We start from the raw sequence: 15,447 nt of genomic DNA, 5'->3' as shown, positions 1-15,447 counted from the left end.
CCAATTGGTATTCCAATCCGAGGTATCTGAAGGGGTCAGGGTATCTTTTATAATTTTGTCTTTCTGCCGTCTTGTTGATCTTTTCGTCTTGTACATCATTTTGTTTAGCAGTTTTCGTAACATCGTGGAGGGTTGCATCACAGCCATGTTCTTTCGGGTCATTGTTAACGTGTGTAGTTGAAGATTCCTTCGGCTGGCAAATATCTTTGTCGGATGCTGCAGAATTGTTAGTCCTCAAATCTTTTGACAAATTTTCTTTACGTCCAGAAAGTAGAATCCCGTCGATAGTAATGAATGGCATTTCAAAGCAGAGGCTCCATAACACGGACGTTATCATCGAGAACATTAAATTGGCAAAGAATGCGCGCATCTGATAAATAAAAAATTTTATTTATTGCTTGTCTTTTCTTAAATTATATTTGTGCTTTAATTTAATTATGATTCATGCAATATCTCGCAATTAAACTAAAATAAGCAGAGGCTAATGTAATTAATACGTTAAGCACATATATTACATAAAATTTACTTAAAATAAAATGTAATAATGCAATATAAATGTTCGGTAAAATATTTTTCATGCATAAACATATATAAATATGTATATAAACATGTATAAACATGTAGAAATATTTTCTTTCGTAAAATTACTTTTTAGTGTAATAAAAATAACAATAATAACAAGAAAACATAAAAAATAATTAAAGAGATAATTTTCGCATTATTTGTTTTAGAAAAAATTAAGTTTGGAGAAATGTAAAAAAAATTGTTCATATATAATTATGTGTAATTTTATATACAACTATATGTGAGCAATTCTGTTACATTTCTTCAAATTTGATTTTTTTCTAAAACAATGCAAAAATTATCCTTTTAATTATATAGATAGTTTCTTCTTATTATTATTATCACTTTAATTGTCCTGTTACCTTTGTTGCAATATTTTAAGAATGTTTTTATTTTTCTTGCTTACCACGTTCATTTGTGTTAAATTGCCGGTAGTTCGAGTAGCCCCAGCGTATGATAGTATGAACAGATAATGACAGAGATAAGCACAGTAGCTCAACTTGCCAAGCGGTAACCATCCACTCCAAGAAAGTAAATAATTGATGGGACCTTGAAATGATTATCACTTTTAAAAACTGCAGTTGACATAACTCGGTTTGGTAATTATCTCGCGTACGCGTGCAATGATTACCTGCATATCCGTATATGCAGCAGAAGATGATCCAGGAAATCGAGAGTACAAAAATCTGTCGATGAAAACCGGCGTAGAAACTCGCCTCTAATCTGTTATATACGTAAGTGTCGAAGTACATGTACCGTGGCCAGAAAATCATCGCGAAACCGGCCACAATCGCGAGCAGCCAACCGCAAATCACGTACCGCTAAGTATGGCGAAAGCAATTTAGCAATTTTGTAATGGTTTATTTTATGATTTCTTCAAATTCAAGATATTTAAATATGTATATTATTTCTCAAAATATTAATGTATAAAGTATATAAATATAAATTGTAGAAACAATATTTATGAAGCTACTTGTAAAATATTTTGACTTTAATCTGCTTTATGTTGATTATTATAAGAGAGAGATAAATTAGTTTTGTAATTAAATATTAAATAGATGATGATTAATATTAAATATTACACAAAAAAAGTATGAGAGTAAACATAATTGTGTGAAATATAATTATTGTGTGAATAATACTTACTATGCGTAATTTGACATTGTAAGATCGCATCTTATATATAAAGTATCCTAAGCTTACTCCAATGAGGTAAGAGCCAAATCTATTATATGTCTTCGTATAGATCTTCAGATAAACTTGAGCTAAATCCATCGGTCTACAAAACACAACATCCTGTTGAGATTATGAAATTACTAAAATCCGGCAATCAAAAAATTTTGTGTAATTTCCATAGAAATGCAATTTTCATAGAAATTAACATCACGTAAGTAATAATCTTGTAGGATCTTTTACAATTATTTAATTATTTAATTGATTTTTGAAAACTTGGATAATAAAAAAGGATCCACTGAGTGGATGAATCAAAAGCTTATAATAATAAATGTTAAATATATAAAATATATTCAAAGTAAAAATTACGCAATTAATTAAAATTAAATAATTGAAAGAGTGCCATATAAAACTAGATAAACGAAATGATAAATAAAATAAGGCTATTATATTTAAACCTTTTTGAAAAAAAAAACAAAGAAAAACAGATTTTTTAAGATATTCAAATTACAATTTTTAATTAAATAACAAAAGCGAAATTGAAATTCTACACTTACTCCTTATAATAGAGCATGGTGCCCGTTAATTGATAAACATAAGTTATAACGAAAGGCACTAAGATCGAAAGAAACAAGTAGACGGCCAAAACAATGGCAAAGAACACAGTCTTAAATTTGAGCATAGGATACAGTATAAACGGTGATAGCAAAACAAACTGCATATCGGTCGATAGGTACCAGGACTGGGACATACACTAGAAGCAAACATAAAAAAAGAGTGATGTCTTTGCAAAAATGCGCAAATCTGAAAAAATTCAGAAAGCAATGTAAAGTACAAAATTAGCACTTAGTATGTAAATTTAGTAAATCCAAAGTAAAAAGAAAAAAAAACGAATAAAATAATAAGAATATTATGATAAAAGAATATGCGCAGCATAGACTTCAAGATACGTCATATTTATCGTTTCTACAAAATAATGGTTAATTATTGTTCAATATACGATTGTATTTAATATGATAAATAATATGCAAAAAATGTAAATTAAATTCAATAGCTATTCTACCATGTTCGGTACATTAACAAAATTGTTAATATAGAGCAGGTTGGTCCACCAATTTTCACGACAAAACTTTTTGTTAGAGCCGACCCAGGTGTCCCACTGCAGGCCTGTACCAAATTTGTCGAATAGAGTGCCATAAAAACCAATCATCATCGCGTAGGGCGGTGTTACTCTGATAAAAGAAGAAACTGTCTTAATGAATTTGAAGAAATAAAAAATAAGTAAAAAAAAAGGATATAGATTAAAAATATTATGGAATATACTGAAAGCTTAAATTGCGAGAAAAGTCGATTCGGCTGTGTATACATACCTTATATAACGATGAACACAAAGCCCTATAATATAATAAATACAGTGGATACGCCAGTTTGAGCCGGCTCGTTCCTTCCTTAACAGTTCGTTGTAAGCGAGTAGCATCCCACTCACAAGGAAGAAAATATCCGTGGCAATGTTGCCATTGAGCACAAACATGTTGTTCCAATAGTTATGCATCTTTTTTGATAATAAAAATATTTTTATAATCGAAAATGATTAAGGTTGACAGAATTTGAAGAATTAAAAGAAAAATTAAAAACAATGCGATTTTTAACTATACTTATATGTATATAAGTACATAGTTCTCTGTTTCTATAATCTTGCTTCTAAATACATTTTCCAGTTCAATTCGTCAAATTGTATGCCGAACACAGATGAACGTTATTTCAGTTTTAATTTAAAATTGCTTTTCCAAGACTAGCTTTATTCAACGTGCAGTTTGAAGAATTGGAAAATCTATTTAAAAATTTACAAAGAATTATTTTTAACACTAAGATCTAGTTTCGTATTTAGCATTTTACTTATTTGATTTATTCATATAATAGTCTATATAGTATAATTATTAGATATTGTTAAAATTGTATAACTCACATGTGGAATCTGTGTGAGGTCCATTTTGTTACTAACAGCCTCCATGTAATAAGTATGACCGTAAATGACCCAACACATGCTGATGCAACGTAAGCCATATAGACAGAGAATAGAATCCTCACGTGTGTCTGTAGTTTGCAACAGCTTTTTCCCATTCTTGTACATAGAAAATGCCATAAAAATACCTACATGAGAAATCATTATTATCAAAATCGTTATCATTAGTAATCTCTGGATAATATTGCCTTAAGGGAACACAATATTTACAGTAAGAAATGCAGATTAATATTATAGATTACATGTAGATAATTCATAATTAATATTATTAATTACTAATTATTAATAATATTTATTATTAATGATTAACATTATTTAGATGATTTTTTTAATCGCATCTTTTTTTCTTTCTTAATAATCAGTTAAAATTAATTTTGCAAAGCTTAGTAATCAACTTTATTAATTTAAATTTAACTTAACTTTATATGAAATATAAAACTATATATTTTTTTAAAAGAGTAAATCTAAAGAATAAATATTTTTATATTTTTATATATATCCTACTTTTCCATTTCGACGTATTAGTCTGCTGTTGTACTACGACATCATATCCCGTGCTGGTAATAGCGATCAATAAGAGCAGTATAAGAATCGATCTAAAAAATTTTCAAATATTATACAAATTAAGTGTATATTACTTGCAGAAAAGTAAATGTTTATTTGATGATGAGAGAGTTTTATTTACGTGTAACACCAATCGACAATGTCCCAAGTTTTTCGATCAGTTTCCACGGTGTGACATGATTCCTTAGGAACGTTGATAGTCATATCCACACGCCCTGCGATTTTCAAAGGGTCGAGTGCGATTTCGAGAAACTCCTGTACCTCCATATGATTGCAGGTGGACGGAACACAAAACATCCACTCGTATACGACTGAGTTGCCGAAACTCCAGTGTGTCGCATTCTACCTCACAAGATATTTATATAGTATTAATCCTCTAAACAATGTAAATTTACGCAATATTTTAAATAACTTAATTAATTTTTTATTAGGAAACAAGAGGAAACATGCACTCATACTGCTTTGCCTAATTAATAAGCATTCTTTAAAAAGTTCACAGATTCTTATTAATTAAAACTGATTGTCTAGTTCTTGCCTACTCCTTGTTAGATCAAAAGTGTTTATACGTATTTAAAAATTAAAAACGATATTTATCCTTATTTTCATTTAATTCTTTTTTATATTCTCTAATTTATTTATATGCCTGGCGATAGATGTAAACTGGACAGTTTACTCGCATGAATTGTTGCTGAACCAGTAATTGCAATAATACGAACTCACCGATGCGGTTGCAACATTTACGAGCAGATCCCCCAGGTCCAATTCTTCTCGTGGTGTACCGTGGTCTGCGGAGATCTCGAATTGTACTGCGACGTTGCAAGCCTGTCCGACGAATCCGTGCTCGTTCTTTACTTGCAAGCATTCATCAAAATTACCCAGTTGTCTATAATTGCCAGTGATCAAACCTGATGCTATTTTACCTGAAGCGTCGAACACTGAAAAATCAAAGAATGAATCTTTGTTTAATCAATGTGCAAATTTCTTTTAGCTCTTGAATGAAAATTCGAGTCATTATTGCGATTTTCCTGCAACATAACACACATATTTTAATCTCTAGAATTTCTAGAGAATGTTTGAGAAGAGGACGTCTGTATGATAATATAAATACTCGAATAAAATGCTGTAAAATGTACAGGATTTATTACGATCTAAAGCTTCAGTGAGAAAGGGAATACGCTCATTTGCGATATATTGTTTTGCGAAGCTTGCTACTATCAATCTGCTATCGATGCATCTTATTGTTGCGTTTTTCTGGACATTTACGGCATTCCGGCTTTGACATTTAACACGCCCTTTCTCTCGTTTCGTTTAAATAAGCACATTCTGAAACCGGTTAAAACAGATGCAGGTGTAGTCAATGCGTCAAGGCGTTCTTCTGTCCTCAATCCACGATCAGCTAGCATCATTTTTTCACATTACCCTTCGAATATCCGGAATTATTACCGCAGACCCGGAGAATAATGATTTCTGGAAGACTGATATCTTAAACTCAGTATAATCTTTAATAATCGTTTATCGAATGCTGTGTCCTCAGAGTGCAACGTAAAGTATTGTGATTTATTATATTATATTACTATATTATTGTATATAAGAAGTCAAATAAGTTTTTTTTTCTTTTGCTAAAGTTACATTGAAGTTAATGAGCTGTAAAATTAGCTTAATTATGTTAAAAGTTACATAAACAAGGACTAACTTATTGTTAGTTACAAGTTAAATTAACTTAAGCTAAATGAAGAATTAATTTTCAAAAAGGCATTATTTAAATTAAATTAACATAATTACAATTATTATAATTTTTATGGAATATAATATAAATATAATATTTTATTTGTAAATTAAGTTTATATAAAGTAATAGAGAAGTATAGGTTTCTAGGAAAAAAAAAATATATACGGTTTTCCTTTAGCATTATGTATAGCAATAAATTAGTGTAAATAGGATTTATACACACAGACGATTTATATGTCATTGATTATTATGTACTACTACATCAATATCTCATGCACGCATACACATAAATGTTCGTATAACATTTTAATTAGACATCTAATTCATTTCTAAGAACTCCATGTTGTTTCTTGGTGCAAACTACTAGTCTGTAGATTACTATTTCGTAAGTACGGATTGCCTAATATTTATATGAAGGAAATATTGTCACGTCGCGACAGCTTTAGAGCGCCATATTGAACTAAGAAATGATAAAGAAGATTTCGATTTCGAAATTTTTTACCGTTTTTGAAATAAATTCCACCTAATAGACATATAATGCATATGCTTTAATTCTGGAAAAGGATTTTCAAATCAGTAGGAGAAAAAAAAATAATTATTATTCAAAAATTATAAGATCGGTAATACAGATGACTGTAAGATTCCCTTAAGTTACGGGTTATTAAATTTTTAACTTTATTGTTCAACTCTTACCTTTTTAACTAGTTATCATTCAATTTGTTGTTATGACACATATCTAAATGTGAATGTAAGATTGTAATAGAATACAATTCCTAGTATAGTCTTTTTATTATAAAATTTTTATAAAAATCTTATTCTTTTCTTGCTCTTTCTTCTCATAATTAATATATACTTGATTTAAAAATTAAGATTTATCGATTCTATATATATAATCTTCATCTTTATGTATGTACGTGTTCATTTTTCTTTAATAACAAACGAAGCAAACAGACTTGAGAAAAAAATTTTTGTATACGAAAAAAGAAATTGCGTATGAGCAATTAAATCCTATATATGATGGAATATATATCTCAGCAGGAACAAGCAGTGCGTTGATCAAAGTCACGTTCAGTTCTAGGAGGATAGCAATAAACTATCCAACTACGCGTTGAGAGAACCGCGCATTATATTCTATATGTACATTATTAGTATGTGTACATTGGCGAATTATACTCAGAGATTTCAAGGTGATTTCCTTGGAACCGTGATTACGCTGTGACGCAACGTCAATGTCGCGAGGGCATTAACTGCGGAAGTACTTATGTGATACGATACTAATAGGTACGCAGAATCATATACGGGAAATCGCGCGTTGCAAAAATGATTTGACCAAGTCGAAGGAAAATCATACGTTGGACGATAGCGCATTCAATTTTAAATGCCCGAACGATAGCGATAGCGTGCAGATTGCACGATATCGATGATAATTCAATGTATTCCCGATTGATTCTTGAACATAGAATCATAATAAGTCAAAGATATTATCTATTAATATTATACTTTAATTGCCAAGCTGATTTCAGCATTGACAACTGATTTCGGTATTGAGTCTAATAAGTTAAATGTAGTATATATTATTTGAACATTTTATTGCTTTTTTTTATATCTTTATATAATTTGTATTATTTCTTTAACACCTTAAATTACTTATAATTAGTAAAATCATTTTGAATCTTAAAAATGGTAAATAAAACCTACGATTGAATGACGAAGATTTTACAGGTCTAGATATGGATGATATGGCAGTCAAAGGATGTTAATGTAATAATGCAAGTTATTTTATTTCTAAAATCTCTCCATCTTTATATATAGAGAAATCTTTAACGTATTTATGAGAATTCCCCTGTCGTTATCCTCGCGTACTCAACCGATCCTCTTAACGTTATATAAACAATAGCTGAGGAATCGTCCTAATTGGATTGGCGATTAAGCCAGGAAAAGATCGATCGATCGATCGACTGATCGAAGGCAGTATATCTATGATACACAAGGACGGTCGTCAGCCTCATGGATGCATCTTGCTGACCTAGTTTGGTCTCCGCGTACGACGCATGTATCAATTACATCGGCCAATATATTATTGTTTCTATGCGAATATACATGCGGTAGAGCATTAATTATTATTTTTTTCTTAACGGTGTGTTGTTGCAAAGCTGGCAATACTCGCACGGTAATCGCCAAATTAATAAGAATTAATTCTTTCGATTTTATTTTTGTGTTGAATTGACTAATGAAGTAGAAGAAAAAAAAACATTTAATAATGCCATATTGTAGCAGCTAAGATTCAATAATTATTATATATATTATATCACATAATATAATTATTATATATTAAATAGACTCTTAATTCTTCATTGTATTAAGCATTATTATCTTTTACTGTATCATATACACTCCAGGGCAAAAGTCTGAAAACATTTTTCAAAAATTGATTATCCAATAATAGCACTATTTAATTATTATTTTTTATATTTTCTTGTGTATATTTTCTCTAAATAATTATTTATTGTAAATTATTTATTAATTGTTAACCAATTTACTTTTCTTCTTTTTGATTAAAAAAAATATCGGATTGGAACGAGTAAGAAAAGATTAATATTAATTTAATATTAAAGCGATTATTTTATGAATCAACGGATTGTAATTATTAGCTGTTCTATTCTTATCTTCTATTTTATATTAAATACAATATGTTTGAATAAAAATGTATTTGCATTATGTACAATGCTGGTGGAATATAAAAAGAAACGTAATAATCACGCAGATACTGTCAATAGAGAAATCCATTTGATACTGGTATTAAAAAAGGAAAAAGTACACCGGGTGGCGTTTATGGATATTCATTGAATGTTGCGTTTGCGCATTGACGTAAGAACGAGTAACGACGTGTCAACTAATTATCGCGGCGAGATAAAAGCTGTCATAATACAAAATGGCACGGCAATGATCTATGCAGCGATGATCCATAACAGCGAGATCCATATGCGCCGTCGAGGACGCATTAAAATCTCGGGTTAAATATCTTATAACGGCCGATGCTGTCACCGATCGACATCGCGGTATTAATATCAATGAGATCAATGTCACTCGTTAATCTGTGTTAGTCCAAATGTCACGGAGACGATAATTTGTTCGCAAAAATGGACACAAGGTTCTTTCGATCGAACGTAAATTTGACTTTGATATCGTTTCTCTATATCGAAAACACGCGCGCAATCTGAACTAATTTATTCGGACTTAATCAATCGCGAAATCGTATCAATATCGAAATTATACGATCTAATGTGTGATTTCGATTTTCGAAATTATTCATCTTTGAATTTTTGAAAAGATAAAAAGACGATAAAATTTTGCGATGTTTTTCGCTTTTGCAACTCGTCCTTGTCGAGTACGTTGAACTCGTTGTGTAGTTTGAAAAAAAAGAAATGTTTATCACATCGATCGATCTTTCTGATTCATCCACTATTATCTATGAGGCAGAGCGAACAGATTGATATCTGCAGGTAATTGACACGTGATATGCATTCCACGTGTGCTTGTCGCGATATCATATACGCAATATTACATGTCCGGTAATGTCCCTCGATAATTATGCGCAGCGTGCAATGTCCGATAATTGCTGAATGTTTAAACGTAAAAACGCAATTGTTTCGTGATATCAGATGCGACGCATAACAGACAAAACATGTAAAGATTATATAATGTTTTCCTCCTTGCTATTTTCCCCCACTGAATCCAAATTATTTTCGTTGCATAAGAGATAAAGAAATCGGAATTACTACAAATTATACGTACAACCATATTAGTTTTACATCTGAGCATGATGATTATTTAATTTTATTTTTCACTATAGCTCTTTGGAAAATGAAATATAATTTAATATTATGTTAATAAAATGTTATTTAAATATTTAAAAATGCATTTTTTCCGACTTATTTATTAGACGCAATTTACAGAGATTTAAACAAATTCCATCCAAACTTTAATCATCTCCCATTTATCTTTTTCTATTTTTTCTATTTCTTTAAAAAAAGTTTTTAGAAAGACAACAGTTAAAATTTATTTATTGTAATTTATTTGCTTACTAATAGCAAAATAATTATTATTTCTAAGACAAAAATGTAGCCATCAAAAAGTCTTTTGAAAAAGAAGAGATGATCTATTAATTGAATTATTTAATTTGTATTGATTGGAATTTTAGATATCTAACATTTTAATTATGAGAAACGATGAAGTTTAAAGAATATGTCTCTCTCTCTCTCTCTCTCTCTCTCTCTCTCTCTCTCTTCTTCCCCCCTCTCTCTCTGCCCCCCTCTCTCTCTCTCACTCTCTCTCTATTTTCGATTTTTCTATTTATTTTACTTACTTTGAAGCGCCCAAGGTGTGTATGTCTTAAGTGCCTCCAAATAAATTTTGCTATCGCGAACGCACTCGAAAGAAGCAAATTCTCCAAGTATAAAGGGCTTTGTAAGGACATCTGCGAGAACAACTTCGGGTCTCAATCTTTTAGCAACTCTTCCCTCCACTATGAAGATTAAGAGGAGACTCATGTACATTTTCCATTTGAACCGCATTGACTTCATTTTTCTTGAATTTTTTCCTTCTGAAAGGGTTAAAAATTGATTAAAAATTTTATGTCACTAAATTATGCAAACAGGAATTCGTCGCGTTAAAATAAACGAAAAAAATACACAAAACACGAAAACACGTGCTGACACGTGCTCCGTTGCATGCATAATGCACAAGAGCATTATTATTTTATCTTTGTTGTTTACAGAGTGTTAAACAAGGAAGTATAATAATACGTAATGCGCATTATACATACGGTCAATGTAAGGCATACGTTCAAGTAAATTTATCAAGTAAATTTATCAAGTATGCTTCCCAAGTCTTCCCTCTAGAAAAGTTAGTGCAATACTAGATCTGTTCTATTGCAGCGATGTAATAGGCTGTTCTTTTTTCTCACTTTTCTTGCTGAAGAGAAAAGAAAGAAAGATGGACTGGTGCAAAAATTCAGCTAAAAAGAACAGACCTGTCTTTCTAAAGAATCTTTCCAATTATTTAACACAAATGTAGCAAATTAATTTACATATTTTCACACGGAGAGAATATTTTTCTTAAATTTTACCTTGAAAATATGATAAGGATATTATATAATAATATTTTAAAGATTTTTACCACGCGCACTTTGGTAAAATTAATCAAACTTATTATATATTTTATTGTAGGTTTTTTATTAACAAAAGAGAAAAATTTACATAAAATTCTTCGTAATATTAGGTGTAGTAAAAAGTCATCGCATATTTTTAAAAGACATCTATCAGTAAAAACCGCAATTACTTTCTTACCAACAATATAAATATATCTTAATAGAGTAAAGTTTCAGCTTTAAAAATTTCTTTTTTAAATTATACGATACGACAATTTTTAATGGAGTTATGAGCAATTAAAGTCAAAATAATTCTTTTATTTAATCCGCGATAACTCAGTAATCAAAAGTCGTAGGAATATTTAAAAAAAACGATTTTGTAGGGAAAGTATCAAGCTTTCACGATATGTAATCGAAAATTTTCTCAAATTCGTTTTGGACACGTTACAAATCCACAAAGTGAGAAGAAAATTTTTCGTCTTTTTCAGCTCGTAGTTTTTGGTATGTAAAAATTATCAAACTCATATAAACTTAAAAAATGTGATAAGCTTTTAAAAGTAGAGATTTCAAGCTTTAAAACCCTTTTTTTAAATTTGAATTTCATTCATTATTTACGAAGATATTGTATATACAACTTGAGCTAAAAAATACGCGATGACTTTTTACTACACCTAATATATTGTATCACAACTACCATATTTTTAGGTTAAATTTTAAAGAGACAATTCTGTCCATGCAGTGTTAATAAATAATTTAATCGTTTTAAGTACATATATATATTTTGTCCCGATAACTTTACAACCTTATTTGTTAAAAAAATTAAATTATTTATTTTTTAACTGAAAATATGTATATTAATTTGCTATATTCGTATTAAGATACATTATCTTTATTTTACAATAACAACATTATTTTATCCTTGTTTATTTTATCCCTCGGATTATGATATCCATATATACACAGGGATACAAAACTTGATTTTTAACTCTGTTAACTCCGAATATTCTTTATCTTTGTTAAACATTCGATGAACAACAAGGATAAAATGATCGTCGGGTTGGCAAAGTTGAATTTAGGGTGTCTCTCAAGGCTGTTTTCAATTGCTTAAGGGGTTAATCCAATCGCATTTAATTATATCCAATTATATCCATTTAATTATCCAATCGCATTTCTCTTACAAAAAGGCATGTAAAATGTGAGTGGATAATTTTTTATGCATACGTTTATGCAGCTATGCAAGTTGTGTGGATATATCCTAACACACGTTTATGTATTGTATACACGTTTATGTATTGTATATTTATATTCATGCATAAAAAATTGTTTACTAGTTACAATGATATTTGACGTCTAAAAATCTTGAAATTTTTAAAAACTAAATAAATCAGAATATTATTGTAAAATAAGCAATTTTAACTCTTACCTAGTTATAATGTTTTTGCTATTGATTCAAGTTGTAAAGGGTACGTTTCCTTGTTCAATATTTGAAAATGATAAGGATGAAATGATGCTCGCAAGCGTTGTGAACGTTAAGTGGAACATACCCAAAATGGACAATAGAGAATATAACTAATGTGTTTTACTGAGCCATACTAAATCTGGGATCTTTCCAATTGTAAAATCACTAGACACTTTTGTGCATATGGCAAGTTGTGTTCCAATTGCCGTAATCGTCAACATAACGTACTAGCCCGAGGGCTAGTAGAGCTGTGTAGCTCTGTACATTTAATCTAACTATATTCAAAATGTACCGAAATCAGAACCGAAATCGTACACAATGTACACATTCTATTATATTTTAATTGAATCACAAGAATATACAACGCTTTGTATAAATAATTATAAACATCCTTCTTTCATTTATAAAATTTTCTTTTATGTATTTTAAAAGTAATAATAATAATGGGAAAAATCAAAATCATCAAAAATAATTAAAGGGATAATTTTTACATGTTCGTTTTAGAAAAAATAAAGTTTGGAAAAATACAAAAGAATTGCTTATATATAATTGTATATAATTGTATATAAAATTATACACAAATATATATAATGTGGCTCGAAAGAATGTATTAGTAGAAAAATGTAAAAAAGCCCATCAGAGCCTACATCAGCTATTCGGATGCACACAAATTCTTTATTTTTCGTGTGAATGTAACAAAACAAATAAAATATATGTTTCAACCCTTCGAAAACTGCGAAAATTATCCCTGTAATTATTTTTGAGGTTTCTCATATTATTATAGTACACTAAAAAGTGATTTTACAAAAAAAATGTAATACAAACATGTATGGACATATTTCATATATAATTATATATATTTATGAATATTTACACATGTTCATATGTATTTATATATACATATTTATCTATGAAAAAGTTTTTACCGGGACAACTATTATTAGAAACTAAAACCAATATCGTTATTATTAAATTAATTAGAATAATGTAATACTATAGTCTCAAAAGCACAAACACAACTTTGATTTCAACTTACACTGATCTTCCACCGTCTTTAAAGACGCTGGAGAAGAAGTTGAACTCAATACAACTGTTTTGCACAACAGTTTTGTCAGCGGAATATTAAATACTGAAAATATATGAACCCCGGTAGAACAATACAATTGCACTAAGTGTGCGCCAGTATTGCACTAGCTTTTCGAACTGTGGAAAACGTTGTGAAAACGTTTCTATTTCCACGGGAAAAATAGGTATTATATATACTCCTAATTGCGCACACTTGAAGAAGGTCACATGCTGTTGATGTGTAATTATCTCTAATAACTTCACGAAATGACACACAATTGCCATACCTTTATCTCCAATCTATTAAAAAAATTGTCTCGCACGTTATCGCGTTATTTTTAACTTACCGTAATTTCTTGCGATTCCGATGGTGTGTGTTTAATACGAGGAGGGAAAGACGGAAGTGAAAATGGCGGATTCGCCGGCTCGCGGCGGGTCGCGTGGTAGTTAGAAAGGGGCGCGCGTCTCACGTTTGTGTTTTGCGCGCGTCCTCGCACGTATAAACAGGAGAATCCGCCGCTTGTTAAAATATAAACGAAAGAAACACATAAACAAAACGCCGGTTGACTGTAGTATACACGTTCCATCGGCGCGCTGGTTCACTTATATATTGGACGAACGGATGGGGGTAAGGGAGGCATTCCGTGCTCCTCTGACCACTCGTGACCATCTCGGGTCTCCTCTTATCGATATAAGTGAAGATTACGCGTCCGCGAAGAGAAACGTTGTCGCTGCCGCCTCCACCGCCTCCACCGCCATCGAAGAGTGGGAACAACACTCGGTGTTCAACAGCGAATGTGGTCAGGAATTCGTTAATGCGAGCTAGACGGGAAGAATCTGCACAAATTTGCAGATGGACGATGATAAAATTCAACTACCGAGATCGTCTACTAAAACATAGTATTCACCATGATTGCAATCGTATAAATTGATCGCTAGCAAGTTCCAACAAATTTGATAAATTTACGACAACAAATTATAATTCTTTTTTTTTAATGAATTATTAAAAATTCTGTAAAATATAAGGTTAAATAGGGTGGGCGATGAGAAAGAAAATAAAGATTTTTATATCATATTTTAAATTTTGATAGGTACTTCCACTTCAATTGATATTTATATTTCCATCAATTAATCAATTATATTATACAAGAGTGATATGAATTGCTATCTCCTTTTATTCGAATTTTTAACTTTTCTTAACATAAGTTTGATTTTATAAATTAAAAACTAAAATAATTACGGACTCTCATACTAATAAAACAAAGGCCAAATTTCAGGTTAATAAGAGTCAGTGCGGTTAACAAAACGCAAATTTGAATATCAATAAAAAAATGTTAAAACATTATAAAAAGGACAGCTTAAGACAGCTTTATTCCATACTTGAACGTCTCGATTCGATGGAATTGTTTTCAGCAATAGAAATTTTTATCATATACTAAACTATCAAGGTACGATAAGAATTTCTATTTTTATATTGTGGAAGAAGAATTGAGTCAAAAAATTGTTAAATAATGGAATCAGGAGATATGATAATATCTCAGCGCCAAGACGTAAGCTGACTTAATTCTTTTTATAACGTTTTAACATTTATTGTACGATATTATAGTTTGCGCTTTGTTTTAACCGCGCTGACTATCATTAGTCTTTGGTCTTTGTTTCAATAATTTGATATCATTTTCTGATAAAAAATTTTTTAATGTATGAATATATATAAATATATAA

At 30.2% G+C, this 15,447-nt stretch overlaps 1 protein-coding gene across 1 annotated transcript in view; it reads right to left on the bottom strand.

Annotated features, from left to right (window-relative positions):
• The window catches only part of LOC108751432 (nose resistant to fluoxetine protein 6-like), a 14,470-nt gene extending 189 nt beyond the window's left edge, over positions 1-14,281 (bottom strand). Inside the window, exons 1-13 of the mRNA XM_018491637.1 lie at positions 14,073-14,281; positions 10,419-10,655; positions 5,045-5,259; positions 4,446-4,666; positions 4,265-4,356; positions 3,704-3,888; positions 3,108-3,289; positions 2,801-2,969; positions 2,295-2,491; positions 1,711-1,843; positions 1,196-1,385; positions 971-1,113; positions 68-370 (exon numbers count right to left, since the gene is read on the bottom strand). Coding sequence (XP_018347139.1) covers positions 68-370; positions 971-1,113; positions 1,196-1,385; positions 1,711-1,843; positions 2,295-2,491; positions 2,801-2,969; positions 3,108-3,289; positions 3,704-3,888; positions 4,265-4,356; positions 4,446-4,666; positions 5,045-5,259; positions 10,419-10,635 — 2,247 coding nt within the window. The 5' untranslated portion in view covers positions 10,636-10,655; positions 14,073-14,281. The remainder of the gene's footprint in view (positions 1-67; positions 371-970; positions 1,114-1,195; positions 1,386-1,710; positions 1,844-2,294; positions 2,492-2,800; positions 2,970-3,107; positions 3,290-3,703; positions 3,889-4,264; positions 4,357-4,445; positions 4,667-5,044; positions 5,260-10,418; positions 10,656-14,072) is intronic.
• Between the last annotated feature and the right edge of the window lie 1,166 nt (positions 14,282-15,447).

The sequence above is a fragment of the Trachymyrmex septentrionalis genome, unplaced genomic scaffold (assembly GCF_001594115.1).
Source record: "Trachymyrmex septentrionalis isolate Tsep2-gDNA-1 unplaced genomic scaffold, Tsep1.0 scaffold112, whole genome shotgun sequence".
Lineage (NCBI taxonomy): Eukaryota > Metazoa > Arthropoda > Insecta > Hymenoptera > Formicidae > Trachymyrmex > Trachymyrmex septentrionalis.
This window is presented reverse-complemented; position numbering and strand designations above follow the sequence as displayed.